The following is a 16,897-nucleotide window of genomic DNA, read 5'->3' on the forward strand; positions in this document are numbered from 1 at the left end:
GGAAGTAACATTAAACAGAGAGCAGAAGAGAGTAGAGGATTTCTGTGCAGATTAAATGGCAGATGAAAGATCCCCGTGAAACAATTCTAAAGTGATTTTATTTTTTTTATCAAAGTATTAAGCCCCCAAGCATAAGAAGAACAGAAAAGGAGGGAATAACTGCAAAATTTTGTAAACTGGAAAGCAGATGGGGAGTGATAAAGGACCAGAGAGAACTGAAAGCTAAGTTCCAAAGCAGAAATCCAGCTTCACTACCCAGAATCCATAGCTTAGAAATGGGTCCCCTTTCTAGTAACTTCCAAAAGTGGGGTGGTTAGAAAAACTAAAATGAGGAGGATGGATTGAAAGTTAGTTTTTTGTTGTTCTTTTTACTGGTATGCGGGCCTCTCATTGTCGTGGCCTCTTCCGTTGCGGAGCACAGGCTCCGGACGCGCAGGCTCAGTGGCCATGGCTCACGGGCCCAGCCGCTCCGCGGCACGTGGGATCCTCCCGGACCAGGGCACGAACCCGTGTCCCCTGCATCGGCAGGCGGACTCTCAACCACTGCGCCACGAGGGAAGCCCGAAAGTTAGTTTTTGAAGGAGTCAGACTCCCAGATCACCTTGACAGCTCACTGAGCAACACTGGCAAGAGGAGGAGAAGTTATATTTCCTACAGAGAGAGAAGCTACGAGGTTATGAAAAACTACTACATTACTTTCAGGTGAAAGGTGGAGTGATGGCACTGTGGTGGTTGGGTGAATAGAGAGCTCCAGGCGGAACAAAAGGCCATGTGAAGGTCCTGAGCAAGACATAGAGAGAACATGGCTCATTTGAGGGGCTGAAAGAAGGTCCAGGTAAGTGTGTTGAGCAGAGGAGTGAGAGGGGCAAGGTGGGCAGTGCTGAGATAAAAAGCCAGAGGATTGGGGCTTCCCTGGTGGCGCAGTGGTTGAGAGTCTGCCTGCTAATGCAGGGGACGTGGGTTCGAGTCCTGGTCTGGGGGAATCCTACATGCCGCGGAGCGACTGGGCCCGTGAGCCACAACTACTGAGCCTGCGCGTCTGGAGCCCGTGCTCCGCAGCAAGAGAGTTCACGATAGTGAGAGGCCCGCGCACCGCGATGAAGAGTGGCCCCTGCTTGCCACAACTGGAGAAGGCCCTCGCGCAGAAATGAAGACCCAACACAGCCAGAAATGAATAAATAAACAAACAAATAAATAAATTAAAAGCCAAGCATTAAAAAAAAAAAAAAAAAGCCAGAGGATTAACAGGGACCAGTGCATGAATGGATTTCAGTTCTATCCTCAAGACAAAGGAAATCCAATGAACGCCACTTTTATCTGCACGAAAGAGAATGATCAAATAAAAGTAGTCTAAACATTAAGGGAGTTTTGCTATGTTGTATCACATAACAAGAAGCCTAGAGGTAGGGTCGTCATTAAGCAGCTCGGTGACATCTTGAGGGACCAGGCTCTTTTCTTCTTTCTATTCTGCCCTTCTCAGTGTGCTGGGTATGTCTCTCAGAGTAGCTGCAAAAGCTGGATATTTCTTCTTCCTCCAATAGCATGTGAAGGATAGACAGAAGGGAAAGGCCATGTTCCGCCTTCTGTCTCTGCATCAGTTACTTATTACTGCATAACTAACCACATCACGCTTGTCCTAAAACAGTCACCGTGAGCTCATGACCGTGAGTCAGGGATTTGGGCTGGGCTTAGCTGGGCAGCTCTGCTGCTTGCTCTCTCCTGGCCTCACACATTCACCTGTAGTCAGTCAACTGGTGGCTGAACTGGAGGTGGATAGTCTAGGCTGACCTCACTTACATGTCTGGGGCCTCAGCCAGGATGGCGGGAACAGCTGACCTCCTGCTGCAAGTGGTCTTTCAGCTCCCAGTTGACTAGACTGGGCTTTACATGGCAGTCTCCAGGCAATGTCCCAAGGAAATGAGAGTTGAAGCTCAAGGAACCTCGAGGCCTAGTCTCGAGAGTCCCAAGTACCACTCCGCTGCATTCTATTGGTAAAGCAAGTTATAGGAACAGCTCAAATTCAAAGCATGAGAAAAAGATTTCACCCCATGACAGGAAGAACAGCAAAGTCATACCGTGAATGTCCACAGGAATAGGAATGGTATTATTATGTCTATCTTTGCAAATATATCTATCACAGCCTCCTTTTAAGAGTAGAGAATATTTTCTCAGATGGGGTTAAACCAATTGTTCTCAGGTTCTTTCCTAAACCAGTCACTGAAGAAGGCAATTACATTACCCTGACTGGGTAAGCCTAATAAAGGTTGACTCCCTGAAACTGAAGACCCATCCTTCTCTGGAGCAAAAGGAGTCTTACTGCAAAGAAATACGTGTGTGGGATTTGGATAGAAAAATAAACAGTATCTCCCAGATTTTACTAAAGAAATATAATTTCATTTTTACAAGATAACTTTAAAAAATAATGATTTAATTTAGACGATAACCTTTAAAAGATGAAAAGATATGATTTCATTTTTAAAAGATAACCTTGAAATATGATTCAGTTTTTAAAAGCAAGTTATTCTTTTTGCTTGGAGGGAAACAAGACTGAAGACAGGTAGGCCAGTTATAGGGTTTCTCAATCTTAGCACTATTGAGATATTGAGCCATATAATTCTTTGTTAGGGTGTGGAGGACTGTCCTTTGCACTGTAGGATGTTTAGAAGTATCCCTGGCGTCTACTCATTAGATGTAACAGTTTTCACAACCAAATATACTTCCAGACATTGTCAAGCAGTGGTTAAGAATCCGCCTGCCAATGCAGGGGACACAGATTCGATCTCTGGTCTGGGAAGATCCCACATGCCGCGGAGCAACTAAGCCCATGCACCACAACTACTGAGCCTGTGCTCTAGAGCCTGTGAGCCACAACTACTGAAATCCATGCACCTAGAGCCCGTGCTCCACAACAAGAGAAGCCACCGCAATGAGGAAACCCTCTCGCCGCAACTAGAGAAAGCCCGCGTGCAGCAACAAAGACCCAACACAGCCAAAAATAAATAAATAAATAATTATTTTAAAAAACACAACAATTCAGGCAGTTTAGTGTTTTACCAACCTCAGGAATTTCAATAGTCAGAATTTATTACCCCTCGTGTCCCTCAGTGTTTCAAGGAAAAGTTTTCCATTTATGTTAATTTGTTATCGCAAATTCTTTTTAAAATAAGCCTTAAATGTCCTATTTGTAGGTGGGTGACAAAGCTCTTTTAAAACTGCTTGAATAATAGAAAAAAAAATGTTATGCCTCTTAGAGAACAAAATGGGCCATAATAATGTAAGGGAGAACATGTAAGAAGGGATGTAGTGGTTAGAATTAAAATGACGTCTGACAATTACTTTCAATTTGAACTGAGGTGAAGAAAATCAGAATTACAATACTCTTGTGATTAAACTTGGATGAGATGAAAATGTCATCATTGTTTGATGAGAATTTTTTATTAGAGTTCAAAGAATATGAATGATTTAACTACAGTGTACCAACACCACAGAGCTGAATACTCTGTACCAGTTTTTCTCAACTCTTTCTTGCAGATCACTAGAGAAATCCCAGCGGTTCTCCTTCTTCTATTCTCCTGCCACCATTTCCATAAGATCGGCTTTTGAAACAGCAAGATCAAACTTACGTCCTTTGTGATAAGTTTTGACACTGAAATCCTAGAGTAGCTTTAATATGGTGAATCGTCTCCAAGAGCCCTGTGCTAAGATGAGACTCATCGTTTTTCCTTTTGAAAGAAATACATTTTAAAGGCACGGTTTCTTGACGAGATGGGGGAGATCCTGCTTCCATCCGGCATTTGTTGCTGAAAGTCAAGATTCAGTGAGTCCTTTTATTCCATGGGAAGAGTCTATTTCCCTTTAGTGTGAGGTTTGGACAATTAAAATTGAGATGAAAGCTTAAGTTTGTACAATGCACAGCCCAGTTCTCTTTGGGGCACTGATTACCATATAGGATGATAAGAACACACTAACTCAGCACAGGGACTCTTCTCTGCAAAGGGGCAGAGGCTGTCCTGGCAGCTCCTGTATTGGGTGGGAGTAGGAAAGCTAGGAGCCCCTGTCCTCTTACTTTGCTGTTACCGAGGGACTTCTGCCTCCCCTCCTTCATCCATCCTCTTCATTTTTTTTTCTTTCCCCTCTGGGAGCCCCATATTTAAACAAATAGTTCCCCAGTCATTGGTTGTTCATCTCTATACTGTATTTTAAAAGATTTTTGTCTTCTGAGAGTCTGAGTCAAAATACTTGGGGACTGAAGCTATAGTTTGGACACAAGGAGGTAAGTACTGGCAACTATCATTCCATTCAATCATTTCCCAAAGCTGTTGCCATTGTAACAATGTTAGTACTTGGTCCACTCATTATTACATGTATTCATTTATTTGTTTGTTTGCAGGATCGTAGGTCCCCAACCAAGGATTGAACCTGTCACCCCAGCAGTGAAAGCACCGAGTCCTAGCCGCTGGACTGCCAGGGAATTCCCACCTTTATTTTATTTTTTTACAAATACATTCTGTCAACTTTATAGGCTGAGCTAGGATAAGTTATCATACACTAGTTCAATTTATTGCCAAACACCGTTTTATTGCTTCCCTTATTAAAATTTTATTTTATTTAAATAAAATTAATAAATAAATGTAATTTATTGAAATTTTCTATAGAGCCTTGAATAAAATAGGTACTTAAGCATATATATTGATTGGGTGATTAATAGGTAAAGAAGAATTAAAATACATATTACTTGTCTCAATGTAGGGCAGAGAGAAATTGTCAAATTAGGTAACTTAAAGACCAGCTAAGAATTTGAGTTAAAAAGTGGAAGGTATATTGTGTAACAAGTTTCTGCCGTAACCCTGCTCAAGAAAAGAAAGTGTTTTCTTGGCCATTCAAAGTCCCTTTCAAAAATACTTTAAGTTTAGTTGATTTATCTTTGTGGCATTTGCACTTGAGAGTTTAAATCTTCCTTTGGAGGTGGTCAAAATGATAACCAGAGGTCAAGTCGTGAACAACAGAGAGGTTCAAACACGCTGCAATCTGTATCAGGTATGAAAGAATCAAAGGCTTGGAAAAAGCAGATATGAACATTGGAATGACTGGGGAACTAAAGCACCCCAGGTAAGAGACAACACAGGACAGTGGCTAAGAGTAGAGTCTGTGGACAGACTGCCTGGGTTCAAATCTCACTTCTCCCACTTAGTAGCTGACTCTGAACTATTTACTTACTCGTCTTAGACCTCAGTTTTCTCACCTGTAAAATGGGAATAAATAGCAGTATCTACTTCATAAGGTTTCTTTATATCGTGTAAAGTATATGTCTGGTGCACAGTGCATGTTGAATAATTGAGGGCTAAAGTTATTATTATTACTGAAATGTGGAAAACCTTATCAGTACCTTTGCAATTAATCTTCAACTCTCTCTTATAGATCAAATGAAAATTATCTCCAATAGTGGTCTTTATAATGTTTTCCTAAAGAAAAGTCCATTAAAAATTTCCTAAATTATCCAAAGTATCCTAAAGTAAACCCATTGTAGCATTCAACCCTATTCTCTTACTTGGGATCTTTTCTAAGTTTTGCAATACCTGCTCCTGATCTGTAGTACTTAATTTATTGCCCTTTGTTGGTGTTGCATATAAAGATTTCCCTTAGTATGGATAGAATACATTTCTTGCCACTTAAGGAAACGTGGCTGATGGGAAATTAGGCTGATGGATGAATGGGAGAACTTCGTGTGATTTAGGGAAATAACGTAAGGGATTGGGATTAATTGGGATGTGGTTTCCAGTTTTTGCTTTAGCACTAGGTATGATTCTGGGTAATTTACTTAATCTCTTTGACACTTGCTTTCCTCATCTTTGGAAATGAGAATGATAGCAATGCATGCCCCACAATGAGCTTTGAAAATTAACTGATTAAGACTAATATTTATAAATTCTAAAACCCCATATATACTCATAATTGGTAATTATTCTAATCTACACATTCCTCCTCTAGCATTCTGACCCTTGGCCAATACTTTTATAAGGGAAGAAGGAATACAGGCTATGATCTCCATCTGTTCACAGATTAACTTATTTCTTCCAGACTGGAGAGTTTCTTCCATCCATCCATCCATCCATCATCCATCCACCCAACCATCTTGCATTTATTGAGCACTAGCTACGTGCTGTCATTGTGCTATGCACAAAGGTTGCGAACATCATGGTCATGGTTTCTCAGAGACTTCTGAATATGTGGAGGTAGCAGAACTCAACCTGGCCGTTTTAGGGTATTTTATGTCTTCCTTAAACCCAAGGAAGAGCTAGAAAAAAACTAGAAAGTAGTAAGATTTAATTCAGGTGACATATTGTTTTGGACATTTTCCAGCAGGATAACTATAAAATCAGGCTGACATTTATTCACTAGCTTCCCATGCTTGTTAAAATACTTATCCTGCTGAAATAGTTATTGAGCTAAATTTCATCTAACATCTGGCCATCGTATAAATATAGCAATGAAAACGTGTCTTGTTGCTTACACGTTAGGTATAAATTTTAGAAAGCCAATTTGTGTTTCATTCTTTCTGTGCATTTCCCCTTTTATTTTCTTTAGTGCTTGAGCTAATTTTGGGCTCCTAACTGGAACTACACGCATTCAAATATTTTGCACACACCTATACAGTAAAAACCAACTTGATTAAGGTATATTGCTTTGTGGTATTTCCTAATGATTGTGAGATATTCCATAAGTTGTTTATTCATTTATGCAACAAGCATTTATTGAGAGAAATGTCAAGCCTAGTTCTCAGTGCCGAGGGTGGAGGATACAGAATAAATAAGACACAGTCTTAGCCCTTAAGGAGTTTTAAACCTACTAGGGGGAGACAGAAACCTACACAAATGATTTCACTACCATGTGACAAAGGTGATAAGAGACGTACACATCCACCTGGCTCCTAAGGCAGCGTTCTCCACTCTTCCAATGGGTTGCATGGTACATAAACGATTGTCCTCAATCCTTCCCTGTGGGGCTGTAACCTCTCAAAATTGAGAGGTTCAAACCGAGAGCCCAAGGGAGTAAACCAGTGCTCATTGAACCTACATTATCCATCTGGGTAGGCAGAATTTGCCAAAGGCCCTAAGGATGGATCATCTATTTAGTAACACCAGCCTCATTTGAGTCACAGTTGTTTCAGTCTTCACTTTTTGACTCTACAATGACAGTCGATATTCAATGGTCTATTTTGCATAGATGTGAACATTTAGAATTAAGCCCACGAATACACAATTTTCACTGTCGATATGACGATCTACCACACTGTGTACTCTGCAGGCTCTCAAAACTTGTTTTAGTATATGGATTCCACCACCATTTCCTTTGGTGTTGATTGTACTCGAATATCTAAACCTCTGGTCCTTCTAAATGATGCTTCTAGGATGGGACGTGCAAAAGCTCTGGATGAATTTTCAAAATCATCAAACACATTTTAAAACATTAAACAGTTTATTTGCACAAGCTTAGTAATATGAGATACAACATAATTCACGGAAATCAACCACAATGCTAAGACTTTAATAGATTATCCCAAATATTAAACATTACAGTTTCAATCTCCTTAACATTAGCTCTAACGTTGGAATAACATTTCAGTTAATAAAGAATGGTGAATATGACCATATGTTCAGTTTATTCTCACTAGTTTATCATGAATTACAATTTTATTGTGATTTGGGTCATAAAAGTGATAAATAATTGTTTATATAGTTTCATAATTGCATGTTTATTTAATTAATCCTGAAGAGAATCTAGAAATACATTCTGATGGGTTATATAAATTCAGTGTATTTTTTAGCTCTTGGATTTTAACATGCATAGGTAACACTATAATTGTTCTTAAGTTTAATGTTTACTGTACAGGTCGTATAGCATTTATTTGATATCTATTTTCATAGGTTATTGTCATTTGCCAAAGTGAGTGGCCACAGTTTTTAAGCCCTGAATTAAATGTCTTCCATGTACTTTAGAGAGGGTTTCAAAAGTTACTGCTATTTCGGGGTGATCTGTAAAGTATTACAACACCAATGCAATGTACATGATTTGGGGTAAAGAGAGTGAGTTTTGTTATGTTACACTTTCCAGATAGTAAATACATCTTTCTAATAATTTTGATGCCATAAACATATTAGGAAAGACAATATTACTTTCAGGTATAAAATATTCTGTTTGCCTATTCTGTAATGCTTATGACGAGAATTTACATTGGCTTTCTTTTGTCTGATAAGTTTGTCTGCTGGGCTTGCACTGTCATCCTCAGCTGTCACAAAGGCAATTTCTTTTTCAAATGTTCACAACATGCGGGAACAGTGTCAACAGGCTACAACAGATCACTGGGATTGATTCTAGCATTTGAATTTGCTATTCTATTTTGGAATTTCCTGGTTCATTATGGAGTTTAAACCGGTAAGTGAGTTGCTTGGTTTCACGACCTAAGAAGAATATTCTGTGCTGTTTGGAATCAGACCTCTAATAATTAGACAGCTTAATTCCATCATACATGTTAGCGACATATTTCTTATCTTGTAAAACCTTCAAGACTGAGCCACAGTTTAAGCCAGCACCTACCAACTGCATTAGGAAAAGGGTCAGACGATAGAAAGTATAAGAATTTATGAAAACATCAAGTGGCAGAGACAAAGTGTAAGAATCTTACATTTAAGCAACTATTTAGATACCAGAAAATACTTCCTTCCAGTGTGAAAGTTGAGGACTCTTTGAAGAAAATGTCCTCTTCTATCATGAAAACATACATTCAAATTCTGGGCTCCCAATTTTAAAGGAAGCCCTGCAAACTTAAAAATGGCGTTTACCCTTTGTACTCTTTTGACAAACTATACACATTTGCAGTGTAGGGACCACCTTACAATTTGGGGGATGCTTGTTGTACTTTTCCTTAGGGAAGAGACGGCTGGCATTGTTTCCTGGCTGGGTATAATTCATTTATGTCCTTCCAGTTTTTTCTCTCTGATCTCTTTTCTGTATATCTGTCAGCAGTACTCTCCTGGGAGCAGCGCGTTGCACTTCATTAATAAGAAGGGATTAAAGGAAAAAGCCCCAGTCTCCTAACACACTTGGATAATTTGACGCCATCCACAAGGCAAAAGACCCCTGCTGCATAGATGCCATTAGAAAGGTACAATTTCGTTACTTTTTACTGGTAGAGCCTTGAGTGAAACATACGCAGGGAAAGCAAAGTGCAAAAGCTTTCATTGTCTGCATGCCCCTAAAATAGTAGGATGTAAAAATATACTTTATGGATTTTACATTTCTATGGCCTTCCTTAGTAGTCCTTGAACTCATGCTCTTATTAAATATGGAGCAAAATAAAGATTAAAAGAAAATTTTTTATATCCTTAAATCACAAATGAAATGTATATATATATTTTTTTTTTTTTTTTCTTAACTAACACACTTGCTTTGAATACCTACTATGTGTCAGGCACTCTGCTCGCTGCTGGAAAACAAATGGCAAAAACATCATTCATGAGGGTTTTTTTTTTTTTTTTCCCAGCACTAACTTATTGAATGCTCTAACTGAAGTGAGTATAAAAGTGAGGGTATTAGAAGTAAACCATATGGCTGAATAAAAATGATCATAAACTAGTAAATTGTAAGCGTATTTGGAAAATGTTTCATTTTTTTCCTTGCTAACTTATTTTTGAACTGACATGTTTGCTGATGGTTGATAGCATTATCTTTTGAGCTGAACCACCCCCAGTTTTAAGCCTTTAAGGGTATATTGTGCAAACATTTGAAAAGATCCATCGTTAGAAATACACCCTAGTTCCTATAGATGGTGCCCCAAACAGGAAGCAATGTGCCTCAGTGGTGGAGGGTGTGGCCAGCCACCAAAGAGGCCTGGGATTTAGGCATCTGCCAAAAAGATGTCAGGGGGACTCCCAGGGACTCCACTGGTGTGGTGTCTCTCTGGGAACCTCGTTCATTACTTTCTTAGCACCGAAGAGAATCAGATTTAATAGTGGTCCTTTATCTCACTGCCACACACACACAGCTGCCATTAACACCAAAAAGTGGCACACAGTTGGAACTGTGAGTAGGAGAAGACAGCCCTTGATTATCAGCTATTCAAGCCACTCTTTGCAGTGATAGATTTTTGCTTTACTATTAGCTTTTGTTCAGTGAAATGGACTTTTTCAGCTCTTTAAGATAAAGGCTAGACTAGACAGTTAAGATAATAGAAACTGGGGTTTCCAGAGACCATTTTACTGACATAAGGCAAAGCAGTATGGGAAAGAACAAGTTATTTTGAAAAATAAATGAGTCAGTAATGAAAATGCTTAAAAAAACCTATAGTATCTCTACAAAGGAAAGATTGGTCATCTAGTCAGCTTTGAATACAGAGCGTTTTGATGCCCCCGCCCTTTTATTTCGTGGTCATGTTGTTCCTTGTCTCTCATGCATTTTAATTCATTAAAATATTGATGCGCACAATGAAGATTATCAACAAATGTCTTGAAAAGTGGGAGAGTATCAGTGATTGGGACTGGCAGGACTAGTTTACACCTTCTAGAATGAGCAGAGCTTAATAATTAACAAAAAGTCAGGACTCAACTAGTTATGTTCTTACTATCAAAAATATGTCTCAGCTAATGTTTAAATATAGTTAACCAAAATTACAAACAAACAAAACCCCCAGTTTTGCCAATAAATTAAAAAAAAAAGCAAAATGGTTAAGTAGTTAAAAGCTTAGATTGTTAACCTCATGTGGTGTATTTGAGGATGTGCACTGAAAACAGATCAACTATTTGAAACCAGCATGCAGATTTTCTTTTTCCTTATGATTTTTGTACGATGGTAAATTTCCACCCACCCCCATAAGATCTTACAAGTCTGTATGTCCTGAATCTCAGTAGGTGCCTTATGATGTGGAGGTTTTATTAGGTGGAACACATATAGGATTTCTGAACATGCTTTGAATTTCTGGGCTTTAGTTCCATATTACCTTGGGCAGTGAGGAGGAGGAAGGAATATTATGAATTGGAGTTTGGGTTGAAAGTTGGATATTTGAAATATAAATGCAAACAATTCACTAGCAATGACTCTTGTTAAGATTCTTTTGCCGAGGTAGTTGAACCTAGGGGAGCTGGTTATAAAAGAGCTTGTTGTATTTGCTCTCTTGAATGTGCATGACTCTATGACATACTCTGTATTTTGCCATTGATTAACTTGATTTAACAGAATAAATATTCAAATGAGGATTGACAATACTGGTTTCGTGGGAGAGGAGGAGTAAGCTGATAGGTATGCCTGTAAGTTGTCAGGCAAGCCTTAACAAAATCTTGATACACATTTTAAATTGATTATTAATGAATAGCAAATAGATAAACTAGATACACATTGGCTTTGGGGATACTTCAAAAAGATTTTTTTTTTTTTAGATTTGAAATTCATGATAGGTTTCTTTCATTCCTCCTTGGTAAATAATGAAATATTTACTGTCTAGACTGAGTAATATGACATGAAACAACAAACTGCACATGTCTAATTTATAACAAATCTGTTTCCTTAATGGGCGGAAGAAAATCTGAGGACAGTTCTAAGGGCTCTTGTCTGCTTTCAGTGCTATCTTCTAGTCATACTGAAGATAGCACCTCTCCGGATGGGTCTTTCCCCTTCTTTTCCTCACCCCGGTCAATGTCGATCACATGCACCACTCCAGGTTTTAGAATCAAGTCGTCGGTCTCTACCTGGCTCCTGTTGTCCTCCACCTCCATGTAGCTCCCTTTTGTTTGCTGGGCAGCTTTGTTGAAGGCTTCTTTAAAACGACGTTTGAGTTCAACATCTGGACAGAAGACATACTCATAAAGGCCACCAGCAAGGACAGCTCCTATTATTGGTCCAGCCCAATATATCTGGGGGAAAGATGGAAGAGTTATAGAGTGTAAGTAGAGTAAAACTATTCCTTCGAACAAGGCACGGATATAGAACTTAGGTGGTTTAAATTAAGAGAGCAAATGTGGGGCTTCCCTGGTGGCACAGTGGTTAAGAATCTGCCTGCCAATGCAGGGGACATGGGTTCAAGCCCTGGTCCGGGAAGATCCCACATGCCACAGAGCAACTAAACCCGTGTGCCACAACTACTGAGCCTGAGCTCTAGAGCCCACGAGCCACAACGACTGAAGCCCACGTGCCTAGAGCCCATGCTCGGCAACAAGAGAAGCCACTGCACTGCAACAAAGAGTAGCCCCATTCGCCGCAACAAGAGAAAAGCCCGTGCGCAGCAATGAAGACACAACACAGCCAAAAAAAAAAAAAAAAAAAAAGACATAAGTGGTTATTTTTTAAAAAAGAGAGAGAGCAAATGAGTCATGCATTAAAAAAAAGGAGAGAGAGAATTGGAAAGAAAATAAGAGAATACATTAAATCTACATCAGAGATCCATATATTGCTAAATAACATTTGAACAGAAAATAAGAAAAGACTGTTTCCTCTTCTCTTTTCCTGCTTTCATTAATTATGTTCTTTCCATTTTCTGATAATCCTTACAGTAAAGATAGGTCCTCTTTGGGGGTACGACTTCTTCAGCTGAAATAGAGGAAAAATTTTCTGGAGAGTACTTTTTTCTTAATATTGCCATCTTACATTGGTCTTTTGCATAATCACAACCATAGTACAGATTGTATCACTTGGGGCTTTAATTATTCAGTACAGCATGATAAATGGAATATGAGCTCGACCACTTAGCAATCTTGTTACTGCTTGAATCTGTTACATAACTTCCTAAACCTTAATTTCCTCATCTGCAAAACAGGGATAATAATAATACATACCTCACGGGTTGTCAGGATTAAATTGAAATAATACTTGTAAAGTACTTCATAGTTCCAATTGCATTGTAACTTGCTCCATTCCATTGTTTCCTAGACAATTTAAAGATGTATGGGAATAGGCTGGCTATAAGTCACTTTCCTCATGTTACATGATTTTCTCTCTCAAGTTTGGTGATTTGATTTAAGAGAAAACCTCATGGTTTGCCCATTAATCTTCTTGCAGAGTGTTTTCATCCTCATGGTTCTTGCACTGATGACTTGGTGGAAAAATCTGTACTGCATTTATGGATAATGGTTAGTTGAGGATTAGCCATTCCATAGGAATTTATTTCAATAACTGGAAGTTTCTATCATATTAGTTATGTGTCTAGAATAAAACAAGTTTTGAGTTTGGATAAACTTCAACACTTGCTTTAGAGCACACGTAGGCTGTAGAATATTAGACATTCATTCAACAGATAGACTTGAGCAACAGAAACCCTGTTTATTGAGCACTCTTTCTCAGCTGGCTACACTCAGTGCTTTTCTTGTATTAACTCATTTAATTCTAATGATGACCTTTGAGATAGATATTATTATTATCCCATTTTATGGGTAAGAAAATGGACACGCAGAGAGGGTGAGAAGCTTGCTTAAGACTTCACGCTTAGCAAGTGATTGAGCTGGGATTTCAGGTCTGTCTGGTTTCAGACCTCTCTTTTGAACCATTATACTGTTTTCTACGATACTACACTTCTCCCATTTGAAAAAAATCTGATGAATCCTTCTGGCTTAAAACACTCTCTGGAAATGAAGCTCACTTAGCAACCTCATTGCAAAATCTAAAGAAGAAATTCAAACTTTAAGCTGAAATTGAACACATATACTGTACAGGGAAATTGTTGACAAAGTGGCTGCAAGAACCTTATGTTCAAGTTCCTTATCTTGAACATGAAAGAAACCATGTCAGAGTTTACCTTCTCTATGCCCTTTCAAAGGAGAAATGAGAACCCTCCTCAAAATGTCTTTGCGCTTTGTTCCTTTGGTAAGATCTCATTTGATATGTTCTATTCCACAAGCTACAAATCCCGCAAGGGAGAAAAGGGACTGCTAAATCATTATGACACTTCCCCCAAAACACCTACGAAGAAGATGTCTAGCCACATGCTCTCAAAAATAAACAAATCTCAGTTTCAAGTTGCTATTCCCAAACTCATAATGCCCTTTAAAGTAACTTTTAAACTTCATAAAGGTAAAGAAGTTCTACTGCTAAAAATATAGAAAATCCAGAAAAGAAGACTAAAAAATGTTATTACACTACACACAAAATTCATCATTAATATCTTGTTATTTATTGTCTATCCATCTATCTACAGACATACTTAAAATTAGTTGTTAATTTCACACAAGCTTTGCTACAAAATGGACATTCATTTTCTGTAGGATTAAGTTTGTTATAAAATAGCAACAACGGGAAACCTTGGATTCAATCAACAGCTAAGGATTTTCTTGCTACTTAAATTTTAACTAGTGTACCACAACTCAAGTAATTAATAAAACCATATATTTTCATTCACATATTAAAGTCCTCATGGATTAAAAGTTGTCATTTTTCTAAATTTTATTTACAAAAATTGTTTGAATAAGATGACCTAAAAGTTGTACTTTTATCATAAGATCTATATACTGCCCGTTACAAATTTGTATTCCCATTAATGTGGCAAATCTTTAGAGACATACATGGAAATATCAGTGTCAAAGTAACCAATCTCATGGGTGGTATTGTTGACTAAGTTTTTCATGTCTGGGTCCAAAACCTTGCTTTTGATCACTGACACTCATGCTGTTATTTAATGGGATAGATTACTTTAATGGGATAGATAGGTACACTTTTCTTAGAAGTGAATGCATATAGCAGTGGGGCAATTTCTTCTCATTTGCAACGTACATCAAGGTTGAGTGCGTGTGACTGTGTCAATAACCACCGTATGCGTGAGATTAAAACATAAGCGACACCTACAGTGGAAAAGAATCTGAGTATGTATAACTGAATCACTTTGCTGTACACCTGAAACTAACACAACATTGTAAATCTACTACAGTACAATAAGAACATTAAAAACATAAGTGACATATTCTTACATTCATGACTTAAAAATAAAAGATGTAAAAGAGCATTCACGGCATATATACATGAAAATAAAAGTTAGCTCCATTTGAAGCTGGCTGACATACACCTATTTTTATTGGTTATTGTAAATTAGTGTGTAAGAGGTCTTCAAAACTGCCACATTATTCATTTAACGGATTGAAATTTCTTTTTGGTAAGAAACAATTGAAAAGAAATTGACTGTGGTATTTAACAATGGATACCACTGCTCTCTGGAAGCACTGTCCCCACATTAATAAGTAGGGTAGGCATGGGGCTGAGAAGTGTGTCTTTTCTGAAAGTCCTTTCTTTTTCCAGTTATGGTTATGGTGATAATAGCATAAATATTTGCACTAATTATTTCTCACCATCTGCAGTTCAAAATGCTTCCCACTCCCATACTATTAACTGGGTTCATGCTTTTGTAAACAAAAAAGGTAAATATTTTTGCAATGGGCTATACTTTTAAGCATTTCTCTTTCTCCTCTTCTTCTTCTTATTTTTTTTTTTGCAAGCATATTTTTCGTTATTGCTGGGAAGGATTTACTTTCAACTATTTAAACACCATATTCATTTCACCACCCTGATTTTAACTTGTTCCATATAGGCAACCTCCATGTTCAATATATTCTGCTGAAGTCTGTCAGATACAGTGCCCAGAGCAGTGCTTTAAAAAAAAAAAAAAAAAAAAAAGACTGTCACTGAAGGTCCAGAACTGATATGAGATGTTTTGTAGCAGATCTGTCCTAGTCTCTCCCTAGTCTTTATGAAAGATGTAATAAATTAGGGGTTCAGAGTTGGGAGGAAGGGAAACTAGTGAGCAAAATAATGGGGAAAAAAAGAGCTCTCTGGGTAATTGTCCTCAACTGTAGGAAAACAGGCACAATGAACATGGTGGTTACCCAGTGGTTTTCCCAATTTCCCATGATAACTGCAGGTCCAAAGGATCGGGCGGGGTTCATGCTGGCACCAGTGTAATTGATCTATAGGGAAAAAGAATACAACTTCAGGCATTGCTGAAACAGGGCTATTCACAGGTAGACTTCATTGCAATGTGCTACCATTTGCCAAGTCAGTTAGAGATGTCCAGATGTTAGCAGCCATATCAATGTTCTCATCACAAAGTTAGCAAAAAAATCACCTAAAATGGACAGACGTAACTGGATACTAAAGAACTACAGCTGTGAAACATAACATCTTCATCCAGCTCTAGGGTGAGGATAAACAACATGGATCAATTACTTAAATGGGCTTGGAAACTTACTGCAAATAAATGTCCAATTGCAACAGAGAATCCAATTGCTAAAGCTATGGAACCAGTGACATCAGTCCGTTTGGAATCACAGCTGGCAAAAATAGTAAACACCAACTGAAATGTGATTATTAACTCCACCAGGAGACCATGACCAGCGCTAAGATTTCCATGAACCTGGAGAGAGAAAAACGCTCCATCTGAATTAAGGCAAGGGAACATTTTCTATGATAACATATCATTGTGAAAGGCACATTTTATCCCTGCAAAAACTGATGATTGGTTTGAGTCTTCTATCCCACCCCTAGTTGAGACACTTGCACCCCTGCCCCCTCAAAAAAGAGGAAATAAATTTCTATTCATTTGGGGCCATCACAGATAATTAATTACTCTTACAATGACCAAGGGGGAGTTTGTGCTGAATGTCCTTTTCTACAAAGGAAGCGAAATATGCCACTGCTGCACTTAACTTATAAAAGAGTTTCTTAAGAGTCTTGTAATTTTATAAGGCAATGATTAAATCCATTAATTAGGTTTAAATTAATTAATATATATTTCAATTAAAATTTAAACCGTGTGTGGTTTTTTCATCAACCCTGGTGCTGACCTAACAAAGGATATTCCTAATCAGCTAAGAACAAAACTAGGATCAAACGCCAATTTATTTTTTTAAGTGTGACCCTCGATGCAGATCAC

At 38.2% G+C, this 16,897-nt stretch overlaps 1 protein-coding gene across 6 annotated transcripts in view; it reads right to left on the reverse strand.

Annotated features, from left to right (window-relative positions):
• Positions 1–7,457: 7,457 nt before the first annotated feature.
• Positions 7,458–16,897, reverse strand: part of AQP4 (aquaporin 4) — a 68,485-nt gene continuing 59,045 nt past the window's right edge. For all 6 annotated transcript variants that reach the window (XM_060028834.2, XM_060028837.1, XM_060028832.1 and 3 more), the window contains 3 exons: positions 16,214–16,378; positions 15,852–15,932; positions 7,458–11,903 (listed from right to left, as the gene is read on the reverse strand). In XM_060028834.2, the coding sequence (XP_059884817.1) occupies positions 11,625–11,903; positions 15,852–15,932; positions 16,214–16,378 (525 nt within the window). In that variant the 3' untranslated portion in view covers positions 7,458–11,624. The remainder of the gene's footprint in view (positions 11,904–15,851; positions 15,933–16,213; positions 16,379–16,897) is intronic.

This window comes from Delphinus delphis, chromosome 13 (assembly GCF_949987515.2).
Source record: "Delphinus delphis chromosome 13, mDelDel1.2, whole genome shotgun sequence".
NCBI lineage: Eukaryota > Metazoa > Chordata > Mammalia > Artiodactyla > Delphinidae > Delphinus > Delphinus delphis.